Source organism: Phocoena sinus, chromosome 3 (assembly GCF_008692025.1).
Source record: "Phocoena sinus isolate mPhoSin1 chromosome 3, mPhoSin1.pri, whole genome shotgun sequence".
NCBI lineage: Eukaryota > Metazoa > Chordata > Mammalia > Artiodactyla > Phocoenidae > Phocoena > Phocoena sinus.
Window position 1 is genome coordinate 48138373 of NC_045765.1, and position 24594 is coordinate 48162966.

The following is a 24594-nucleotide window of genomic DNA, read 5'->3' on the forward strand; positions in this document are numbered from 1 at the left end:
TGAGTGGCACTCAGCAACCACATCATAAATGTTCCCTATTGTTCTTATTATTGTCATCATTATCCATTCATTCAAAAAGGATTTACAGAGTACCTTAGGTGCCTATAGATGCTCTAGACTCAAGATATTCAAAGGTAGACTAAACAGATGCGGTATATGCCTTCATGGAGCTTATGATGTAGTGGAGAATTCAGAAGATGAAGTTGGGCAGATTAGTGAATGACTGAGCTACCCAGATGGGTGGTTGTAGTGTACACTCTTGCTGGAGACAGGCCTCCATCTGCCTCGTTTCACACTGTTGCTCCAGTACCTTCTGAAGAGCATAGTAGGCACACAGTTCACGTTGGAAGACTGAATAACCGCATGAGTGAATTTCTGAGACGGGGCGCAGTTGAAGGTGAGCGTTACAGGTTCAGGGTTTAGGCTGTGTGGGCACCTACGACGTGAGCTCTGCAGTTTGTGGACTCTGTGTTTATGTGGCGAAGTCTGGCTTAGAGTGCATGTGGGTGGACGTGGAGAAGAGGATGAGGTTGTGAGAGTGTGCACCAGCACGAGTAAAACCTGTGTGTGTGTCAGCTAACAGGAACAGCAAAGTCTTTGGTTGTCCATTTTTGAGGTAAATCTGGACCCTTGTGTGAGGTCAGGGGTACAGTTCTGGCCTCAGTAAGTGAGGTATCAGCCAGGGGGCTGTGCTATGAAGACAGGGTATGAAGAGTATTTTGCAAGGCAAGTCTGATCTGTTGTGTAATTGTGTGTGATGCAAATTAAGGGTGGATGAAAAGCAAAATCTAGGGCGGTAGATATGAAGTAAGAATGGGTTGAAATGTGTGAGTCAGTTACAGGTTTTTGTGATTGTCAGTGAAGTAAGCTGGTCTGTCTGTAGGGCTCTGTAAACCAATAATTCAGGAGTTCATTATGTGAGGGTGCAGGTTTGTGAGGCAGATTCTAGAACTGGGAGCAATTGTGAGACAATTCTAAGATTAGGATGAGACAGGTCTGGGATTGTGAGTCTGGTAAATCTGAGTTTGTGCATGTGTGTGGCTCTAAATCAGGAAAGACTTGGCTTTTAAATCAACCCACCTGAGTCAACAAGGTTTCTTCACTTTAGTAGGGCAGAGAGACTTGTGTTTGGAAGGCCAACTCCGGAGTGAGTGTGTATAAAGCAGGGTTTGTGCGCACGTGTGAGCGAGGCGAGTTCTTGAGGGTGAATCTGAGGGTTGCTGGGCGAGCGGGAAGCGTGCGTGTGTGTGTGCGCGCGCGCGCCAAATTGGATTTCTCCTTTGGATGGGCGGCGGGGAAGCGTGATCGCGGGAGGCCACACGTTAGGGTCTGGGCGCGCAGGAGGTGCGGCCGGGAGGGCGGGCGAGGCGGGCGAGGCGGGCGAGCAGAACACGCCGCCGCTCCGGCCCCCGCGCCGCGCTCGCTGGCTCGGGGCTCGCAGGGGACTGGCAGGAACCGGAGCAGCACTGCCGCCTCTGGCGCGAAGGCTCAGGCGCCTCCTCCCTCCCCAATCACTGTGGCTCGGCGCACGCTGCCGGCGGCTGCCCTTTCCGCCTCTCGGGAAGAGGACCCGTGGGCCACTGTCGCGATCCAACCATGGCCTCGGGCCGCAGAGGCTGGGACAGCTCCCACGAAGACGATCTGCCCGTGTACCTGGCCAGGCCGGGCACCACCGACCAGGTCCCGCGGCAGAAGTACGGCGGCATGTTCTGCAACGTGGAGGGCGCCTTCGAGAGCAAGACGCTGGATTTCGATGCCCTGAGCGTGGGGCAACGGGGCGCGAAGACTCCCCGGAGCAGCCAGGGCAGCGCCCGAGGCTCGGGGAGCCGGTCCGGCGCCGAGGGGGACACACCGCGCCGGGGCCAAGGCCGAGAGGAGAGCCGGGAGCCCGCGCCCACGTCGCCCGCTCCCGCTGGGGTGGAGATCCGGAGCGCCACGGGCAAGGAGGTTTTGCAGAACCTCGGCCCCAAGGACAAGGTAGGTGGGCCAGGATCTCCTCTCCGCCTGCCCTCGTTCCCTTCCCAGCCCGGGGCGCCATGGCCCAGGCACAACTTTCTCCTGCTCACTTTGCAAGGGGATGGAGGACTAGGGGGAGGAAAAGGGCATCCTCCTCTGAGTGCAGCGAGCCCTCCCGGCCCGGGTCTGGATTATTCGCGCGTGTCTTCAACTGTAGCATCTTAGTGCGCGCGGGACGGGGTGCGTGGGTCCCCTCGCCTCCCTGCCGCATCCCCGGGCCATCGGTTCTGTGTGGGTGTGTCAGCCGGGCCAGCCCAGGAGGGCTGAGTGATTTCCAGCCCTTCTCTAGGTCTGAGTACCCATTAGCACAATTGTCTCGGTCTCCCCTCTGACTCTAGATTAAATCTCAACCCAGGTCACCAGGGCAGAGGGCAGACTGGTCCTGGGAAAATGGGGTCATCTCCATAGTACCCGGATGAAAGTACAGGGTGGGCGGTCTCCCCTCTCGCTCTTCCGACATCAGCTCTGTCCCTGAAACTTTTGAGTGTGGAGCCACTAGACTAAACACCCAAAACCCCATGCCTCTCTTCTGTCCTAGATCGACATTTCACGTCTCTGTTTGTAAAGAGTATATTTGTGTAGGTAGCTTGGTACAAGACTGGGGATCCAGCTGTCTTTGGAAGAGTATTAATTGTATTTTTTAAAAAATAGGCGAGAGGATTAAGGGTACACATTGAACTAGCACGAGCTGCAAGTTCCCTGCTGCTTTTCCTTGTGCCAAAGCCAATTTCTTGTGTGTGTGTTTTTCAGAAACTCATGTCACACTGAGCTGACTTAAGATATGGCACTGAAACCCAGCTTGCCCTGATTTATTTGTTTGTTTCATAGAAAATCAGGACCATAGTCCAGAAAATTCAGGGCCTGGGCAGAGTTGGAGTATTCAGAGTTCAGATGGACGCTTTTGAGTTGGGGAACAATAGTAATCAGATACCTCACCCTTGTCTAGATAATGGCTGCAAAATCTAGCTGCATATATTATACTGCACTAATACTGTTATGAATAATAACCTGAAATGGAAATGTTTGCCTGAGAACTATTACAGTTAATGCTAACCCAAGTTTTAGATGTTTTTCCATTAAAATGCAGCGAGCCAGTGAAAGGACAGGACTTCTCTGCACTGTGTGAATTTTGGAAGTTTAAAAATAATAAAGCTTTAAGTATTAATAGTGGGAAAGAAAGTACCGAAATCAGTACTGTTTTAAGGTGCCTTTGGGGAACAATGTCATTGTGTCTTGGAATCACTTACTTAGTTTGTGATTTTCACATCATCCTTAGTATACGGGATTTCTCTAGGCCTTGCTCAAATACCCTTCTAGGAAAATCTTCTGATCTTTTGGAAAGGGTTTGGCTGATTTCTAAGCTGAAGAATGGCCCTAGGGAAAGGTTGTTGCCTCTCTTCAGGTCTGACTTTGATCAGTATTGAAATGTTCCCTTTCTGACTCTAAGGGGTGGGAGAGGTGATGGAAAAGGTCGGTAACAGTTGCCCTGAGTCAGTGCTATTCCCTTTGCTGGAACACCCCTGATGTAAGCCAGATAATATGCCTGGTTTGCAAGATTTAAGAATGGTAACTAGAGAAAGGGAAAATGTTCCTCTTTTAAACCCAATAAGTCTTTCGTTTTCCTTCCTTTTGCAAACCCTGTACTTTTGCCTCTTAATTGAAAAATAATCATACAACCAGGATTTCTAGTGCTACATGGTTATTTCTAAGTTTGGGTTTGCTCTCAGCTTCATCCAGACCATGTTATTATCTCTAATTTGGTTGAATCACACTGTTAGAAGAGACAGCAGAGGTTATCTACTTCTGAACTTGATTATCTCCTTGAGGATAGGGATCGGGTGTTTGCATTTATCTTTGTGGCTGAAATGCCTGGCACTTGGGAGGTGCTGGATAAAAGTTTGATAAAACCCCCTTAACGAAGCCATCTCTTTTGCTACATAGGTACAAAATCATCATCTGGCCTCTGTTTAAATACTGCCATTTTCAGGGAGCTCACTTCTTCATGAAGCCATTTTGGATGACTTGATGTTAAAAAAATTAAATAAGCCCAAGTCTACCACCTGCAGTTTCTACAAACTATTCTCAGTTCTGACCACTGGAAATATAAGAATAACTATGTTTCCTTATTCTGAGATATCTTAATCATTTTAGGCATGTAGGCTTGTGCATCTGTCAGAAAAGGTGGGGTAATGCCACAGTAACAAACAGTCCCCAAATCTCAGTGGCTTAATCAAACAATAAGTGTTTTTTGCTCCTGCTCCTTGTCTGTGATGGATCTGCAGGGCTGCTCTGTTCATTATTGCTCCTCAGAGACCTAGATTGATGGAGGTCCCATGTCCTCACATCCATGGTGGGAAAAGCACGTGGTAAATTGCTCACAGACTCTTAAATTCCCACACTGAAGCCACGAGCATGACTTATGCTCATATTTCATGGGCCAGAGCAAATCATCAGTCCATGTCCAACTTCAGAAGAACTGAGAAAGTACAGTCTTACTGGGATCCTGTAAGATAGAGGTTAGAAATATTTGGGAAATAGCTTTAAGATCTCTCCCAGATCTGGGGTGCATTAGTGGGATGAAAACTGGCTCAACACTTACAAATTATGTGACCATAAATGTGTAACTTATTCTCTGTGCCTTAGTTTTTCTCTTTTGCAAAATGCAGATAACAGTGACTACTTTGCGTATGGTGCTCAATACATGTTTGTTACTGTTACTCATTGATTTTTACTGCCTTTTATATGTTTTAGAGCAATTATCACATTCTTGCTAAAATTCTCTTTTTTAGCCTTATTATTCCTAGCTTCTTCAGCTCTGCATTGTATGAGCCTTTTATCACTTGGATTTCCTTTTCAGGTTATACTATATTTTGTAAAGATTCTTTTGAAAATATAGTGCCCAGAACTGAACACAGTGTTCTAGATGGGATATGGCCATGGCAAAATGCATTAGGCTAGTTACTTTCCGTGATTTATACACAACATATGTTTCTGTAGTAAAGATTACACATAATAATTCATTAATCCAAGTCCTACTGTTGTCTCCATAATAAACTCCATGTCATTCAGCCTTCAGAAACTTTTCCACATAAGCCAGGATATCTACATACTATGTTGGTACAGTTGAACTTAAAACAAAACCAAAAGGAAAAAAATATTTTAACGGCAGGATTTTATTTTTTCCCTCTGTAATATTCATCACCATTTTGCTTATTTTTCTATTATAATGATAATTTTGAAGCTTAATTCTATAGTACAATATCCCTTACTCCAGTTTTGGACTATCTGCAGATTTGATAATAAATATCTCTTTTTGAGCACTTTCTATGTGCCTGACATCTCTATCTCTATCTCTTTATCTATGTCTTTTCCGGACATGTTACCGTAATGCAAGGCAAGGACGGACCTTCCCACTACATACACCTTAGAAACCGTCTCCATCTCCCTGCCAGTCCATTATTCAGAATTCTTGGAGCTCAGTTGCTCAGTCTTTGAGAACAGTTGCTGCAAAATCCTTATTCTTCCAAGTTGGTTTTGAAGCTATAGAAAGAGGTTTTTAAAATATCATGATAAAATTAAAATATGCTTTGTCTCTAGCATTCCTAGTTATTAATTCCCACCTGAAGGAAATGAGTTTAGTTAATAAAAGAATAAATTATGAAAGGGTTAAATAGCAAAAGTGTTTGGCAGAATAAAAATGTAAAAAATGTCACTGAGTTATACTCCAAATGCCATGTTCCAGGTTTGAGGTATCACTGGCTCTTTCTATTGTGGTTCTGGATCTATTTGTAAACACCTTATTAAATTATGTATTTACATTTTTCTCATGATAGGCATTCATATTGCCAAATTCTTCAACACAACTTTTTGTTTATGATTTTTGACAGTCAGTACATAAAAAAGCAGTTCTAAGTGAAAAGTAAATATTTTTTTCACCATTTGTCAAGATGGTTTCCATGCATGCAGAAAGGAAATCACTTCTAGCAGTGAGGAAATTACTAAAGGGAGGAGAATTATGATATATAGTTTGCCAAGAGCAAATGATTCTGCAGACTCTGTCATCCAGTGAAAACAAAAGTAAAGACATTATGATTAGGTGGGTCTATTGATAACTCCCTTTCGGGAACTGGGGGTCATTTCTAGTTCCCCGCTTCTCACGTGGGCCACTTTTGTGCAAGATTTTTCCCTATGAAGTCAGCAGGGCTTTGGGGTCCAGGAGGAGAGGATTTGAAACAAATGAGCTGTGCCTCTTACCTTTTACCGTTTGTCTTTGTTGTCCTGGTGATGGTTTTCAAAATGATTCAGAGAAATTGAAGTCTTCCTCCTTAACCTACACAAAGGAAGACAGCTGGCAATAGAATTCTAGGCTTATAAAGGCCTCTCTAGTCATCCAGATCGAAACGCTGTAGTGTAAATGAATTTTACAAGGCTGCTCGGACAAACTAAAGTTTGCACTCAGGCTGGGAAAAGAAGTTCTTACTTACCTGGCCCTCAGGCCACACTTGAATCTGGGAGTACGTTTACTTAGCCAAACTTGGGTGTGTTTGAAACCATTCAGAACTTTAGTTTAGTCTGACAGTAGGCATTTGAGGGACATAAAAAATGTGCCTTCTAAGTAATGCTGCGATTGGCAGAGTTCCCTCAAAGTAATGGGCCCTGGAGACAAGGTTTTGCTGACGGCTCTTGTAAGTAATGTTTTGGAAGCCAGAGGTTGGTCTGTGATACTTTTCTGTGAGTGATTTCTATAGCTGATTCTCTTTATGATTAGTTTCCAGTAATCAAATAATGTTCCTGTGAGACAGTGGATAAAGCTTCCTAGGAAGAGGAAATCTGGCCGAGGGGAATGGAATCCTTGAATGCAAGTTCAGCCCTTCTTTTGCAAGAGGAGGCAGAAGGTCTATTTGGGTGTGTAAGCACTTTTAAAAAACTAAACTTTCAGGAAAATGTCATGTTAAAATATATCTGTACTCTTAACGTGGACTCACATGGCATTCAAAAAATAGTTCAACACCATCAAAAAAACAGTGAGATGAGGCAGAAAAAAAGACAACTGGATAAAGCATTAGCTTCCTTTATCCAGCTAGCTATACAATTTAGGAAAGGTACCTCCCTTTTCTCTGAGTTTTAGTTTCCTCCTTTCTAAAATGAAGGGGCTGGACCAGTGGTCTATAAACTTTTCTGATTGTGTACCTTTATGCAAAAATTTTTTGAGCATATGCTCTCTTTCTATATATGTGTATGTACATATATGTACACACATGTACATATATATAAATTACATATACAAATAATATATTAATATCTTATGACATTATTAGATACAAAGAAAAGTACAAACTAAAAAAGAAGAGATATCATCATAAATATAAATCGTGATTTTTTTTCTTGTACCCTGGTGGCTCATCTTGCCTACCCAGTTGGGTGAGTGCTTGTAAGTCTATGATCTTTGGAACAAAGCCATAGCAGTCAGTGGTTCTAATATCAATATAACAGTCATTAATGAGTTCACTGTCAGCCTGAGTTCTTCAGGGACATGTCGTCTTTTATGGACCAACATCTAAGAGAAAAGTTTCAAACCATTGAAGGCTTGTGATGAGGCTGCAGGCCAGATGATGGCTACTGCTCAGTGTGCTCTTTATAAATATATGTCTGGGGTTGGGCCACTGGGGTGTGGATAACAAGGGTCACCATAAATATGATGAGGAGTCCCCAAATCTCCCTTCATGCACTAATTTTCTCTTTTCTCATTGATTCAAAAACATTTACTGAGCACCAGCTATGTAGGTGAGCAATCAAAAACTAATGTTAGAGGAACAAAGGTGAACCAAATAGATGCACGTTAGGAAAACATAAACTGCCTTTTGTCATAATCTCTCAGAGAAAACTGCCATTAACACAAGAGTGTATTTTCTTTACTCCAAAATAAAAGTGGAAACATGCGGTATTATCTGTTTTTAAACAGCTTTTTTTACCACTTTTTAAAACATTTAATAAACTTTATTTCTGAGAGCAGGTTTAGGTTCATTGCAAAATTGGGTGGAAAGTACAGAGATTTCCCATATTTCTCCTGCACCCACTCTTGCATAGCCTCCTCAATTATCAGCTTCCCCCGCCAGAGTGGTATATTTGTTACAATTGATGGACCTATTGACACATTCTCATCACCCAAAGTCCATAGTTTACATTAGGGTTCACTCTTGGTGTTGTGCATTCTGTGGATTTTGACAAATGTATAGTGACATGTATCCATTAGTACAGTATCACACAGAGTATTTTCACTGCCCTAAAAATCCTTTGTGTTCCGCCTGTTTATTCCTCCCTTTCCTCTAACCCCTGACAACTATAAATATTTTTACTGTTTCTATAGTTTTGCCTTTTCCAGAATGTCATACAGTTGGAATCATATAATATCTAACCTTTTCAATTGCTTTCTTTTACTCAGTAATATGCATTTAAATTTCTTCTGTGTCCTTTCATGGCTTGATAGCACATTTCTTTTTAGCACTAAACATTCCATTGTCTAGATTAACTACAGGTTATTTATACATTCACTGAAGGACATTTTAGCTGTGTCCAGGTTTTGGCAATTAGGACTTAAAGCTGCTGTAAACATTCATTTGCAGCTTTTTGTGTGGACATAATTTTTTTTCTCTTTTATTTATTTATTATTTATTTTTTAATCTTTATTGGAGTATAATTACTTCGCAATACTGTGTTAGTTTCTGTTATACACCCAAGTGAATCAGCCATATGCATACATATATCCCCACGTCCCCTCCCTCTTGCGTCTCCCTCCCACCCTCCCTATCCCACCCCTCTAGGTCATCGCAAAGCACTGAGCTGATCTCCCAGTGCTATGCGGCTGCTTCCCACCAGCGAAGTATTGTACATTCAGTAGTGTATATATGTCGATGTTACTCTCGCTTTGCCCCAGCTTCTCCCTCCCCCACCCGTGTCCTCAAGTCCATTGTCTTGGCCATAAATTTTTAGTTCATTTGAGTAAGTTGAGTGTGATTGCTGGATCATATGATGAGTATGTTTAGTTTTGTAAGAAATCTCCAAAGTAGAAGAAGTAAGAAGTCTTCCAAAGTAGCTGTACCATTTTGTATTCCCACCAGCAATGAACGAGAATTCCTTTTGCTCCACATCCTCGCCAGCATTTAGTGTTATCGCTATTTTGGATTTTCGCCATTCTGATAGGTGTGTAGTAGTATGTCATCGTTGCTTTAATTTGCAATTCCCTAATGATGTGCAATGCTGAACATGTTTTTATATGCTTACTTGTCATCTGTATATCTTCTTCTTGTGAGGTGTCTGTTCAGGTCTTTTGCCCATTTTTAAATTGGGTTGTTCATTTTATTATTGTTTATTGTTTTAAGAGTTCTTTGTACTTTTTGGATAAGAATCCTTTATCTCATGTGTCTCTTGCAAGTATTTTCTCCCAGTCTGTGGCTTCTAATTCTCTTAACATTTTCTTTTGTGGGGCAGAAGTTTTAAAATTTTATCAAGTCCAGCTTACCCATTATTTCTTTCATGGATTGTACCTTTGTTGTTGTATCTAAAAAGTCATTGTCATACCCAAGGTCATCTAGGTTTTCTTCTATCTGATTTTCTAGGCGTTTAGAATTTTTCGTTTTATTGATACATTTAGGTTTGTGATCCATTTTGAGTTAAATTTTGTAAAGGGTATAGGATCTGTGCCTAGATTCATTTTGTTGCATGTGGATGACCAGTTGTTCTAGCACCATTTGTTGAAAAAGACTATCTTTGCTCCATTGTATTCCCTTTGTTCCTTTGTCCAAGATCAGTTGCCTGTATTTATATGGTTCTATTTCTAGGTTCTCTATTCTGATCCATTAATCTATTTCTTTATCCATTTGCCAAAACCACTCTGTCTTGATTACTGTAAGTGTTGAAGTTGGATAATGTCAGTTCCTTAGAGTTTCTCACCATTAAGTGTTCAGATTGTCCATTCCTTCTTGTGTGAGTTTTAGCGGATTGTGTCTTTCAAGGAATTAGTCCATTTCATCTGGGTTATAAAAATTATGGGTGTAGAGTATTTCATAATATTCCCTTATTATCCTTTTAGTGTACATGGGGTCTCTAGTGATGTCCCCTCTTTTATTTTTGATATAAGTAATTTATGTCTTCTCTTTTTTCCTTAATTATCCTGCCTAGATGCTTATCAATTTTATTGATCTTTTTGAAAAATCAGCTTTTCGTTTAATTTTCTCTATTGCTGTTTTTTTTGATTTATGTTCTAATTTTTATTCTTTCTTTTCTTCTCCTTACTTTGGATCTAATTTGTCTTTCTTTTCTAGTTTCTTAAGATGGAAGCTTACACTATTTATTTTAGATCTTTCTTCTTTTCTAATATATGCATTCAGTGTTATAAATTTCCCTCTAAGCAGTGCTTTAATTGCATCCCACGGATTTTGATATGTTGTATTTTCACTTTTATTTGGCTCAAAACATTTTAAAATTCCTTTTGAGATTTCTGCTTTGACCCGTGTGTTACTTAGAAGGGTGTTGTTTAATCTCCAATTATTTGGGGGATTTTCCAGCTATCTTTCTCTTATTGATTTCTAGTTTAATTCTATTGTGGTCTGAGAATAAATATTATATGATTTCTATTCTCTTAAATTTGTTAAAGTATGCTTTATAGCCCAGAATGTGGTATATCTTGGTGAATATTCTGTGTGAGCTTGAGAAGAATGTATAGTCTGCTGTTGTTGGATGAAATAGTCTGTAGCTATCAGTTATATCTAGTTTATTGATAGTCCTGTTGAGTTCAACCATGTCCTTATTGATTTTCTGCCTGCTGGATTTGTCCATTTTGGATAGAGGGGTGTTAAAATCTCTAAGTCTAACAGTGGATTTATCTATTTCTCCTGGCAATTCTATCAGATTTTGCCTCACATACTTTGATGCTCTGTTTTTAGGCATGTATACATTAAGAATTGTTATGCCTTCCTTTAGCATTGACCCCTTTATCATTATGTAATGCCCTTCTTTATACCTGATAACTTTCCTACTTGAAGTCTGCTCTGAAATTAATACAGCTACTCCTGCTTTCTTTTAATTAGTATTAGCATGGTATGTTTTTCTCCATTCATCTACTTTTAGTTTATATGTGTCTTTATATCTAAAGTTGATTTCTTGTAGACCACGTATAGCTGGGTTGTGTTTTTTGATCAGCTCTGACAATCTGTCTTTTAATTGGTGCATTTAGACCATTCACATTCAAAATGGTTATTGATATAGTTGGGTTAATATTTACTGTATTTGTTAGTGTTTTCTACTTGTTGTCCTTGTTCTTTGTTCTTATTTTTGTCTTCCATTCTTTTTTTGCCTTTTGTGATTTTAATTGAGCATTTTATGTGACTCCATTTTCTCTGTTTTCTTCGCATATCAGTTATACTTCTTTTTTACTTTTCTTATTGGTTGCACTGGAGTTTGCAATATACATTTACAACTAACCCAAGTCTACTTTTCAGATAACACTGTGCTGCTTCACAGGTAGTACAAGTGCCATATAGTAACCAAATATTCTCATTTCTTCCCACCTGCTCCTTGTGTCATTGCTGATATTCATTTCACTTATATATAAGCATAAATAAATAAATAAAGGAATACATTTTTGCTATTATTATTTTGAACAAATTGTTACATATTAGATCAATTAAAAAAATTTTTTTTTTGTCTTCACTTGTTCCTTCTCCTGTGCTCTTTCTGTCTTTATGTAGATCCAGATTTCTGAGCTATATCATTTTCCTTCTCTTCGAAGAACTTCTCTGAACATTTCTTACAAGGCAGATCTGTTGCCGACAGATTCCCTCAATTTTCGTTTGTCTGAGAGAGTCTTTACTTCTCCTTCACTTTTGAAGGATATTTTGCAAGTTCAGATTTCTAGTCTGTTTTTTTTTCTCTCTCAGTACTTTAAGTATTTTACTCCATTCTCTTCTTGCTTGCATCATTTCTGAGAAGTCAGATGCAGTACTTGTCTTTGCTCCTCTGTAGGTAAGATGTTTTTACTCCCTCTGGCTTCTTTCAAGATTTTTTTATCTCTGATTTAATGAAATTTGAATATGATATGCCTAGGTGTAGTTTTTTCATTTGTTTGCTTTGTTTTTTTGGCTTACCATTCTGTGAGTTTCCTGGATCTGTGGTTTGGTGTCTTGACATTAATTTGGGGGAAATTCTCAGTCATTATTGCTTTAAATATTGCTTCTGTTTCTTTCTTCTCCTTCTGGTATTCCCATTACATACATGTTACACCTTACGTAGTTGTCCCAAAGTTCTTGGATATTCTCTTCTGGTTTTTTTTTCTTTTTCAGTCTTTTTTCTCTTTCCTCAGTTTTGGAAGTTTCTGTGGTTATAACCTCAAATTCAGAGTTCAGGTTTTCCTCAGTTGTATCTAATCTACTAAAGAGCCCATCAAAGGCATTCTTCATTTCTGTTACAGTGTTTTTGTTCTCTAGCAATTTTTTTTGATTCTTTGTTAGAATTTCCATCTCTCTGCTTATATTATATCTCTGTTCTTGCATGTTGTCTACCTTTTTCATTGACACCCTTAACATATTAATCATACTTTTTCCAAATTCCTTGTCTGATAATTCCAACATTCCTGACATATATGACTCTGTTTCTAATGCTTATTCAATCTCTTCAAACTGTGGGGCATTTTTTTGTTGGTTTGTTTATTTTGCTTTTAGTATGCCTCATTATTTATTATTATTATTTAAAAATATTTATTTATTTATTTGGCCGTGCTGGGTCTTAGTTGCGGCATGCAGGATCTTTGTTGCAGCATGTGTGATCTTTAGTTGCAGCACGCAAACTCTTTATTTGTGGCATGTGGTATCTAATTTCCTTACCAGGGATCAAACCAGGGCCCCCTGCATTGGGAGCCTGGAGCCTTAGCCACTGGACCACCAGGGAAGTCCCTGCCTTGTTATTTTTTTTTGAAAACTGGACACAATGTACTGGGTAAAAGGAACTACAATAAATAGACCTTTTCTAATGTGGTGGTAAGATGTGGATGTAGGGGAAGCATTCTGTAGTGCTATGATTAGGTCTCAGTCTTTTGGTGAACCTGTGCCTCTGAACTGTGAACTTCACCAATTTCAGAGTCCTTCCCTGCCACCTATTAGGTGGGACAGGATGGCTGGAGGGGGCTGGAGTTGCCTATTTTCCTTCTCCCACACAGGAGGCTGGAGGTGGCTAGTGCTGGGTATTTCTTCCTCCCCCTCAGGGAGGTTAGGCTCTGATAAATTAGTTACTTCTGAAGGCAGGCCTTGTTAAGAACAGAAAGCTCTGGTGTATTTCAAAAGGGTTCTTTTTCTCCTCCCCCTGCCAGAAGCAGCAGGGGATTTTTCTCTGATTTTTCACTCTGAGGACCAGGGGAAGCTCTTGGAGGTAACAGTCACAGAACTGTGAGGGTTCTCTGTTAACTGGATAACTGGGTCCCCTGAAGTTTTTAACTCTCAGAGTTGTCCAAGCTGAGCCTCCAGCAATTCATCAATCCCAGTTCAGGTTTTCCTACCTTGGCACTGGTTCCCTTGGTAGTGTTTGCTTCTGATTTTCTGTTCAGGTAAGTTGTGATTCTGTATTCACCTGTTTTCTCCAGTTTGGGGGGCAGTGGTTTTCCCCGTGTCCTCAAGTTAAGAGTTGTTTGTGTGTTAGTTTGCTCAGCATTTTCCTTGTCAGGATGGAGTGGCAACTTCTTAGCTCCTTACATGTTGGATCTGAAACCCTAAACTATTTTTTTAAACTTAAGTTATTATGGCGTCTTTACAGAGCATCAAAGATTTTCCAAAATATAACTTATAATAGCAGTATAGTACTCTACTGTGAGGCATCACATATTTAATCACTTATGCCTTTTAATTGGACATTTATATTTTTGTTTTCAGTTTTGACTTCATTTTTACTTTCTCTTCTTTTGCTACTGCAAATAAGGAAGTGCTAGACCTCCTGCTAGCTAAATCTTTTTGCATATTCACTTTATTACCATTGGTCAGTGGAAAGTTCCTAGAAATGGACACCTGTGGTGTGGTCATTTTCAGCTGCAGGAACACTGAGTATGGAATGGTTGTTTGCTATGTGAAACTTCACGCGCCAGGATTCTGCAGTGTATAAAGCCAGGAGAGTATTTTGTGTAAATTCTGTAAGAAACATGGGTACAGTCTTGGCCAAATTGCTCAATAGCAGATGAGGTTAAGGGGACACAAAGCCAGGTAAATGGGGACAAAGTAAAAGACATGGGAAGAAGAAGATTTTAAATCTTAGCTGGAGATAAAAATATAGACAGGAAGAAAGTTAAAGTTGTAAAAGGAGATCCATGAAAAAATAGAATTTTTCTCTACCAAAGTAGTTCCCACCAAAATCTATTGTTATTTTACTTTTCCTTGAGTTTAGGGCACAAATATGAGGTTCAAGGTGTGTTCTAATGCAAAGATCCACTTATGGAATACTAATTTATGCAAGGTACTGCTGTCTTTAACCCTTAAAATAAATCTACAAAATAGGTATTAATAGCTACGTATTCTGGGAGAGAAACGGAATCTCAGAGAGATTACTTGACTTCCTGTAGTCATATAACTAGAAATGGACAAAGTAGGATTTAAGCTCTTAGACTGTCCAACTGCTTTTTATACCACTTTGCTGTTCTCCTGGTATGTGGTGGCAGCTAAGAATTAGTTCTGAATGGGGTCAAGCACCTAGCACTGGCTTGGCTAAGAGGATTATCCAGAATAAAATATCTACTGGTGAGACTTTTTGGAGAGTAAGAGGATGGGGCTCTCAGAATCGAAATAGGAAAGCAGAGTTTGGTCAAGTCCAAAGGTGAGCTCAGTGGCTAAAGCAGAAAATACTGGAAGCTAGGAGGCCCTAGAAGGAGACCAGGAGATAGAGCAAAAGAAGGAAGAAGTAGAGAGGGACTCAAGATAGTTGTCTTGAAATGCACCAAATGCCTAATAATTATTTTTGTAAAATTTACTTTATTGAAGAATAGTTGATTTACAGTGTTGTGTTAATTTCTGCTGTACAGCAAAATGATTCAGTTATACATATATGTATTCTTTTTTATATTATTTTACATTATGGTTTGTCACAGGATATTTAATATAGTTCCCTGTGCTATACAGTAGGACCTTGTTGTTTATCCATTTTCTATGTAATAGTTTGCATCTGCTAACCCCAAACTCCCAGTCCAACTCCCCCCCTCCACCCCACCCCTTCTTCCCCTTGGCAACCACAAGTCTGATCTGATCTCTATGTCTGTGAGTCTGTTTCTGTTTGGTAGATAAGTTCATTTGTGTCATAATTTAGATTCCACATGTAAGTGATGTCATATGGTATTTGTCTTTCTCTTTCTGACTTACTTCACTTAGTATGATAATTGCTAGTCCATCCATGTTGCTGCAAATGGCATTATTTCATTCTTTTTGATGGCTGAGTAGTATTCCATTGTATATATGTACCACATCTTCTTTATCCATTCCTCTGTCGATAGACATTTAGGCTGTTTCCATGTCATGGCTGTTGTGAATAGTGCTGTTATGAACATTGGGGTGCACGTATCTTTTTGAATTATAGTTTTGTCCAGATATATGCCCAGGAGTTGGATTGGTGGATCATATGGCAACTCTATTTTTAGTTTTTTGAGGAACCTTCATACTGTTTTCCATAGTAGCTGCCCCAATTTACATTCCCACCAACAGTGTAGGAGGGTTCCCTTTTCTCCACACCCTCTCCAGCATTTATTATTTATAGATTTTTTAATGATGGCCATTCTGACTGGTATGAGGTGATACCTCATTGTAGTTTTGATTTATATTTCTCTAATTATTAGCGATGTTGAGCATCTTTTCATGTGCCTGTTGGCCATCTGTATGTCTTCTTTAGAGAAATGTCTATTTAGGTCTTCTGCCCATTTTTTTTTTTTTTTTTTTGCGGTACGCAGGCCTCTCACTGTTGTGGCCTCTCCCGTTGCGGAGCACAGGCTCCGGACGCGCAGGCTCAGCGGCCATGGCTTACGGGCCCAGCTGCTCCGCTGCATGTGGGATCTTCCCAGACCGGGGCATGAACCTGTGTCCCCTGCATCGGCAGGCAGACTCTCAACCACTGCGCCACCAGGGAAGCCCCTGCCCATTTTTTGATTGGGTGGTTTTGTTGTTGAGTTGTGTGAGCTGTTTGAATATTTTGGAAATTAAGCCCTTGTTGGTTGCATCGTTTGCAGATATTTTCTCCCAGTCCATAGGTTGTCTTTTCATTTTGTTTGTGGTTTCTTTTGCTGTACAGAAGCTTGTAAGTTTGATTTGGTCACATTTGTTTATTTTTACTTTCGTCTAATAATTATTTTTATTGGGTGCTGTGGCTTGCTGGTTGCTTGACCTGATTTAAAGGCACTTGCTAAGGGCAGATAGTATTCAAAGGATCGTGGCAGAGATGGAGCTCAGATCCAGGTCTGCAGGACTCTGGAGCCCACACACCACTATTAATGACAGTCTCTTTTGAGGGCAGAATCACTTGGTTTATTTCCAAGAAGCTAGACTATGTCCACCATAGAGAAAAGATGCAGTGTTTACAGGGAGTTGGAAGTGGGCTGGGGAAGGGCTGTTTTCCTCTGACTACATCCTGTCACTTAGATAGAAATAAATAAAGCCAATGAAATGGAAAATTGTATGATAAATGGATACTGAGTAAGAAAGAAAATAATACAGTTGATAAATGATGATATGTCACATAATTGGTAGTGAGGGAAAACCTTTCCAGAGATACAGTTTTCTTCTACACACCACCAAGGGAGAGTCAGGAAGCCAGTGAGATTACAGGTGGGGAGCAGGGAGTTTGAAGTGGGTGGAGGTGATTTGAAATGAAGACAGTATCTGGCAATGCTTGCTTTCAGCTAAGTGTCTGCAAATAAAAGGATTAGGTGTCACTCAGTTGTCTACAATAGGAGTTTGTAAACTTTTTCCGTAAAGGTCCAGATAGTAAATATTTTAGGCTTTTGAGGCTATAAGCTATCTGTCCCAACTACTAAGCTCTGTATAGCAAAGCTGTCCATAGACAATATGTAAATGAATGGCTGTGGCTGTGTGCCAATAAAACCTTATTTGCAGCATCAGGTGTTGCACTGGACTTGACCCAAGAGCAATAGTTTGCTAACCCCTGATCTTGAATATAAGAAAAGGGGCATAGGTGTGTGTGTGTGTGTGTGTGTGTTTGCGTGTATGTTGGAATGGCAGAGTGAGTTATGGCAACTTGTCAATAGGAAAAGATGTAGAAATTTGAAGTAGGTATAGGAACTACACGAGATCATCTAAAAGGCTCGGAAACACCTGACCCCCTTTCCGGGTGTCCGAGATTCGAGGAGGTCATTAAAAATAAATACATATCTGACCATGGAGAGGAGAACTATGTAAGCTATTTTAAGAGAATGAAATATGAAGTGGAGACAAGGCTTTGTAAAGAGCAGACAGGAGAAAGGGAGAGGGTGAGGGGGATGACCTGGACACGACAGCAAGAAAGAAAGAAAGGAAGTCTGAACAGTTAGGAAGGAGGAGGTCAAGCTTTACTGGGGTGCTCGAAAAAGGAGAGGTGCGAGGGCAGGAAACAGCTTGGAGCTGCAGAGAGGAGAGGGGCCTGTGGAAAAGACCTCCTGGAGATGTTAACAGAAGGTGGTAGTATTAAGTGAACGGGGAGAAGGCTAGGCTCACTCACTCTTTTTTTTTTTTTTTTTTAATTTCCTTCTGCCTACTTGAACCTGAGCAGAAAGAGAACCACCCTCCTACTCTTAAGACCTGTCAACAGATTAAAAATGGGGAGCTTTGAGAGCTGACATAATGGCTTGTCCAATAGAAGGGTGATTAGGAATTTTCAGGGAAAGGGTATCCTTGGGCCGGTGTTTATTACCTCTTGGAAGATGTGTGCTCACCATTCAGGAAACCTGCCTTAGGGGTCAGGAGCTCCGCTGCAGTTGGCTCCCCTTGAGGCCTGCAGGCAGTGTCAGTGGCTATCCACTCACTGTTTCCTTCACTGATTCTCTCAACCATTCGTGGGTCCAACAGATATTTACTGAGCGTCCACTATGAGCCTCTTCCGGGTCACCAGCAATCGGGGATCTGTCAGGTACTTGAAGGGTTCGTGTGGAAGAGGTGGTGGCAGCTTCAAAAAATGAGCGCTCAGAAGCGGGGAGCTGGGCCTGCATCAGGTCAGAGGGCGGGGAGGGGAGGAAATGGATATTCACGAAAAGAGTTCTCTATCACAAGACAGATTTTTCCAACTAGACTGGAGAATCTCAGAGCTAGAAGCCGTTTCGAAGACCATTTTGTCTCTTTCACTTTAGAAATAGGAAAACTGAGAGCTCAAGATGGGAATAAAGATGAAAAATAAAATTTATTGAGTGCTTATTACAGGCCAGGCACTGTTTTTTTTAAACAGTAGTAAAATATGCATAACAAAATTTATCATTTTTGACCATTTTAAAGTACATTTCAGTGGTAGTAAGTCCATTTACAATGTTGTATAGTCACGACCACTATCTAGTTGCAGAACTTTTCCATCACCCCAGGAGGAAACTCTCCACCCATTAAGCAGTTGGTCCCCATGCCCCCCTCGCTCCAGCCCTTGGCAACCACTAATCTGTTTTCTGTCTCTATAGATTTGCCTGTAATGGCCATTTCATATAAATGGAAAAATATACTAGGAAGCCCTTTTGTGTCTGGCTTCTTTCACTGAGCATAATGTTTTCAGGGTTCATCCATGTTGTGGCACCCATCAGTACTTTATTCTTTTCTGCGGCAGGATAATATTCCATTGTGCGGATATATTACATTTGGTTTTTCTATCCACCAGCGAATGGACATTTGGGTCATTTCTGCTTTTTTGGCTGTTGTGAATGGTGCTGTGCCAGGCACTTTTTAAAGCATTTTACGTTTATTAGTTTAATTCTGTTCACAAAAACCTTGGAGGGAAGTTCTCTAATTACATCGATTTTACAAATGAGAAAAAAGAGATTAGGTCACATACCCAAGTCACACATTTACGAGAAGGGGGTGGGGAGGGTGGAGCTAAGACCCAAGTTTCCTATCTCCCCGCCCAGCGCTCTTTCCACTGTAAACACTAGCTCAGCTCTGTGAGGGCAGGACCCACCACTCACTCCTGGCTGCTCTTCCTTCATGTTCACCACAGTCAAATGTGCACAGTGTATTTGCTATAAACTAGGTGAATTGAACCCCTCTGCTGAATAATACATAGGAAGCAAAGGAAGGACTAGAGATTATTTATAGGAAGTCGCTTTTTATTTTAATATTAAATATAGAGAACACCTGACTCATAGCAGGACATTGTAAATAACTTATGGCCTATTCATAGGACAGAACACTATAGAGCCATTAAAAACAATGCTGTGGAAGCATAGAGGCGTGAGAAGGTGTTCCTGGGTTAGTCCCTCCACTCTCTGAAGGAAGTCACCATCAACAACTTGAGTAGGAAAATAGATTTACAGAGGTTCAGTAACCTGCATGAGCTCAAACAGTTTGCAAAGCCAGAATTCTGTCTGAATCCCCAAACCCACACTCTCAGCCACAATAAAAAAGTAAACAGAAATTTAACAAAATCTTAGCAGTGGGATAGTGGATTAACTTATGTTTTCTTCTATTTCTTCAGAACATTTTTCACATTTTTTTTTTTACAGTGACCTTGTGTTGCTTTTCAAACTGAATAAGAGCTTTGCATTTTCTCTTTCAAAGAAAAGAATCCTGCTTAAATACACCTCAGGACGTAGTTGATCAAAAAGAAAAGATTAAACCTCTCATGGAAGAAAATACAGGCCACAAGAAAAGTAAAGAACAGTGCTGGCAAGATACCCTCAGTGGAGGTCTGGTTTTATGGCTGCTTTATCGCCTCAACATTTGGGAACCATTAATGGGTGCTGACCACTCCTTTTCCCTAAATAAGCATTTCTATTTCCCAGTTCCCTGCAAAGCTCTTCTGATGATTAGAGAAAGCAGTTAACAAACCACACCAAATCCTATGCAGTTGTAGCCTGGTCTTGTGTGATATGGTGGAAATTAGAAGTATTCAGTTACTTAAGTTACACCCCTCAATTCTCTAACCTCTATCTAAAATTTTACCTTGCTCTCATTTCTTCTTTTGTCAGATTTTTTTTTTCTTGTGACGAGAACTTTGAAGATCTACCATCATAGCAACTTTCAAATATACAATATAGTAGCATTAACTGTAGTCCCCATGCCATCCATTACATCCCATGACTTACTGATTGTGTAACAGGAGGTTTGTACCTTTTGACCCCTTCGACCCATTTGCCCTCCCCTGCCTCTGGCCACAGCCGCCAGTTTCTCTGTATCTATGAATTGTATTTTTGGTTTTTTTTTTTTTTTTTTTTTTTTTAGGATTCCACATATAAGTGAGATTCTCATTTCTGACTATTGCCAGTAAGCACTGGCTTGGGGCCTGATTTTCATCTTCTCTGTGTAATCTCCAGAAGGGATTTGAGAAATAACCCTTCTTCACATTGTTAATACAAGAAAAATACTAGTTTGTTATTGTTTGTTACTGTGGGTAGGAACCACATTACGAAAAACTAGTCATTGTTGCTAAGGACTTAAGTTGTTGATATTTAATTCCACATTTCCCCTTTCAAGTCCCGTCTCCTCGTTCAATTAGCAGTGACGTGGCTCCACAATAACTGTAATATTGTCATAATTTCCATAGAAACCATCTGTAAAGCTGCAAACACAGGATTACACCCGCCCTGCAGGCTGAGGCAGGAAGGCCAGATGGGCTATGAAGGGGAAAAGGTCCTCAATGGGACATAAATCACTTGGTGCCGGGTGGTGGTAGGGGGGAGGAAGCCACTTCAGGAGGAAAACTGTGTTTGGTACAGTCTTTGCCACAGGGTGAAATTCCTGAATGAAGTGGCCAGCCGTGCAGGCTCCTTTCCAAGGCCAGTGTCTGGGCCTGGTTATTTGTTTGGACCCTGATGCTAAGGAAGCTGGAGCCAGATTTCTTCCTATGTGGGCTGCTGACTTCCTTGTTCATCAGCCACAGACAGACAGACAGAAGGCCCTGGTCAGCTCCTGTGTGTATGAAGATAGGGAGAGAAGTAACATGTAATGCCATCCCTGTGTGCCAGGCTGGACGCTTCACATGAATATCTCTTTGGACCTTCACAGCATCCCTGAGGGGAAGATATTATTATTATTCCCATTTTACAGATGAGGTAGCTGGGCTACTGTCACTCCCTCTCCTTCAGATCTCAGCTTCATCTTGAGTGTTTCCAGGACTTTTCTCTGGACCCTCAAAGCCAGGTGGGGTGCACCTATGTACTCACCAACGCACCTCTGTTTGATACTTATTATTCTGTATTATAAGTTCTCATTTACCTCTTTCCCACTAGCCTGGAACCCATTGAGGGCAATGCCCTTGCACAGTGGTTAACTCGTGGTTGGTGCTCAGTACATATTTTTGAATGAATCAGTAAGAAAGTTTCAGTAACTTAATCAAAATTTATTTTTCACAGTTGTACTCCTGGCAGTTAGCACAGTCCCTGGTATATAATAAACCCTCATTAAATATTTGAATGAAATCGTGAATAAATGAACATCAGCTAGCTCATTATGCAGTGTCTCAGAGTCACGCCAGGCTGTCTGACTTCAGGCAGTCCGTTGCATGTGCTGGTAGGAGAGGTCATTGTCGTGTCTGGCCAGGCAATTCAAAGTGCATGGCTTTCTGGTAGTGGATTGGTACCATCTGCTTTTCGAAGCACATCTCATTGTATAACAGCTTTAGCACTTATCTGAGGCCACCCCCAGCCTGGTGGAAAGAACATTTGTCTGATAGCCAGGAGAGCAAGGGTGAGACATTGTTCTGTAACTTACAGTGTAAATTTGGCCAAATCACTTGGCCTTTCTGGGCCTTAGTTTCTCTACTTTTAAAATCAAATTTTAGTTGAGTTAAATTTGAGATTTCCTAGGAGCATACACCTCCTTTAAAAAAAAAAATCGAAAGTAATCTTATCTATAACCCCAATAAAAGTGGAGCTGCTTGGATGGAGGCTTTCCCCAATCTTCCTTTCCTGTGTCCCACCTCCACTCTTGGTGGCCTCTGAGGGAGCTCAGTGGACAACTATGTCTCTGGTAAACACAGCTGGGGACCTGCAGAATAGATTATATTTAGGTCCCCTCTGCTTCTAAAGTTCAAGAATTCTAGAAATAGGGGCACTGAGCCCCACAAACTATCTAGCCAGTCCTGGACTGATGGTATTTGACACCTGTCCTTACCAATGGGCATTGTGCTAGAGAGGAATGGGGGTGGGATTTGGGTGTCTTGACTTCTGATTTTTGGACGCATAACCACCACTTCCCCAAAGGGTATCACCACTGAGCAAGTCATTTCATGTCTCTGAGCCACTTTCCTCAACTCTAAATTGGGGCAAGTATTCCTTCATGACTGGGTTTTTTTTTTTTTTTTTTTTTTTTTTTGCGGTACGCAGACCTCTCACTGTTGTGGCCTCTCCTGTTGCGGAGCACAGGCTCTGGACGCGCAGGCTCAGCGGCCATGGCTCACGGGCCCAGCCGCTGCGCGGCATGTGGGATCTTCCAGGACCGGGGCACGAACCCGTGTTCCCTGCATCGGCAGGCGGACTCTCAACCACTGCGCCACCAGGGAAGCCCCAATACTAAAAGCCCCTTTTAGTATTGCTGCATGTTCTTGCTGGTTGCCCCCCAAATGCAAGGCTCTGAAGGCTCTTGGATCATTTCTCATGGCTATGTTTTCAAGGAGCGAGTTGAGAGATGAGGTAACGTTTCCCCCAGACAAAGAGTAGTCTTCATCCTTATGAGACTTGGGAGGCGTGAGCAAAACCTGAAAACCAACATGAAACTGGCTAATGCTTTTGTCCTGAGTAATAACATTGTTTGTCTCTGACCCAGGAGTCTCCTGTCTTCTGCCAGCCTGCAGGAAGTACTAACAAGCTAACTTGTTAGGCTGTAAGCAGGATAAAATCTCAGACCCTACACAGTCCTTGACATGTTTTATATATATATTTATATATTATATGACATTAAATGATCACAACAATCACATGTGGTGCATAGTTTGAGTAACCATATTTCATAGATAACAAAACTAAGTTTCAGAACAAGGTTCAGTAACTTTCCAGAGATCACACAGCTATTATATGGCAGAACCAAGATTAAACTACTATCTATCTTACTCCGGAGGTTATACCTTTAACTATAATATATTTCTTTCCTGAATCATAGGAAGTGATGGCTGTGAAATCCCTTCCAAACTCTAAAGCATTATACACATGTTATTGTTATTAATGAAAATATAATTACGACGTGACACTAAGAAATGGATTCATTTTAACACATTTGTATCGATTGTCTGCTATGGCCCTAGCTCTGCAGGGCAGATAAAGCTGCCTATGAAACTTCTGTGGAGAACCTGGGCTTCCTAATCAGTGTGCTGCTTACAAGCTGTGTGATATTGGACAGATAGTCAACATCTTTGTATCAGTCCAGCCTCAGTCATAAAAATAGACACCATAATAGGTCCTTCGGAAAGAAGGATTTAATACAGAGAATTGAGTGTACACGTGTTGGAAGCTGCCAGAGCAAAAAGGAACTTAGCAGTGAATTTAGAGATAACTAGAGGAAATACCAACCACCCAAGGCTGAGGGAACAAAGAGGCTCCCAGAATGCGGTGCTCAGAGGGGCTGCCCTGCAGGGTTGGCACTCAGAGTTCTGAGGAGAGAGCTCCACCTGGCTGCCCCTGCTGCCCATGAGAGGGAGTGGCAAAACACACTACTATATATAAAATAAACAACAAGGACCTACTGCATAGCACAGGGAACTGTATTCAATATCTTGTAATAACTTACAATGGAAAAGAACCTGAAAAAGAATATATATATATGTATAACTGAATCACTTTGCTGTACACCTGAAACATTGTAAATCAACTGTACTTCAGTGAAAACATCTAAACAAACAAGCAAAAACTGGGAGTGGAAGTGTGGAGAGAAGCTGGAGTCTGGAGGTGACTGCAGCTACAGGAACGGGGAAGCACGAAAGGGTCTGTTTCCCCTTCTTTGGCTTTCTCTTCTCCATTGTCTGCCTCCTATTTGCCGAATAGGAAACTAGCTGGTTAAGGGCCCTGGGTGATGTAGTTTGCAGAGTTCCAGCCACGTAGAGATTAGAGTGTATAGAATGTGGAAGGATGAACTTGGGGCTGAGAAACAGTAGAAAAGTAACAGACACAATTGCTGTCCCTTGGTCCCCTGCCTGTAAAATGGGGATGATGTCTATCTCATGATATTCTTAAATATAAGAATTATATTTAAGGAGGATTAAATGAAATAACCACTCCGTTGCTTGAGACTGATTGCAAGTACCCAATAAATGTAAGCTTTTATTACTCTTGTTGTGCTAAGCTTGCTTTCTGAGTAATCTGCTGCCTTTGCCTGTGTTCCTGGGGGACTTGGGTGTTACGCTTGCTTCGGGGATTATAGGGCCAGCTGGGAAGCTGGTTTTGCTAAGCCC

At 41.2% G+C, this 24594-nt stretch overlaps 1 protein-coding gene across 3 annotated transcripts in view; it reads left to right on the plus strand.

Moving 5' to 3' along the window:
* Window positions 1-24594, plus strand: part of DPYSL3 (dihydropyrimidinase like 3) — a 157950-nt gene that overhangs the window by 43885 nt on the left and 89471 nt on the right. Inside the window, exon 1 of one of the 3 annotated variants that reach the window (XM_032627691.1) lies at window positions 1383-1977. The exons of 1 other annotated variant lie outside the window; for it this stretch is intronic. In XM_032627691.1, coding sequence (XP_032483582.1) covers window positions 1597-1977 — 381 coding nt within the window. In that variant the 5' untranslated portion in view covers window positions 1383-1596. Of the gene's footprint in view, window positions 1-1382; window positions 1978-13544; window positions 13610-24594 lie in introns of those variants that run through there. One more of the 3 variants, XM_032627695.1, reaches the window with a different exon arrangement.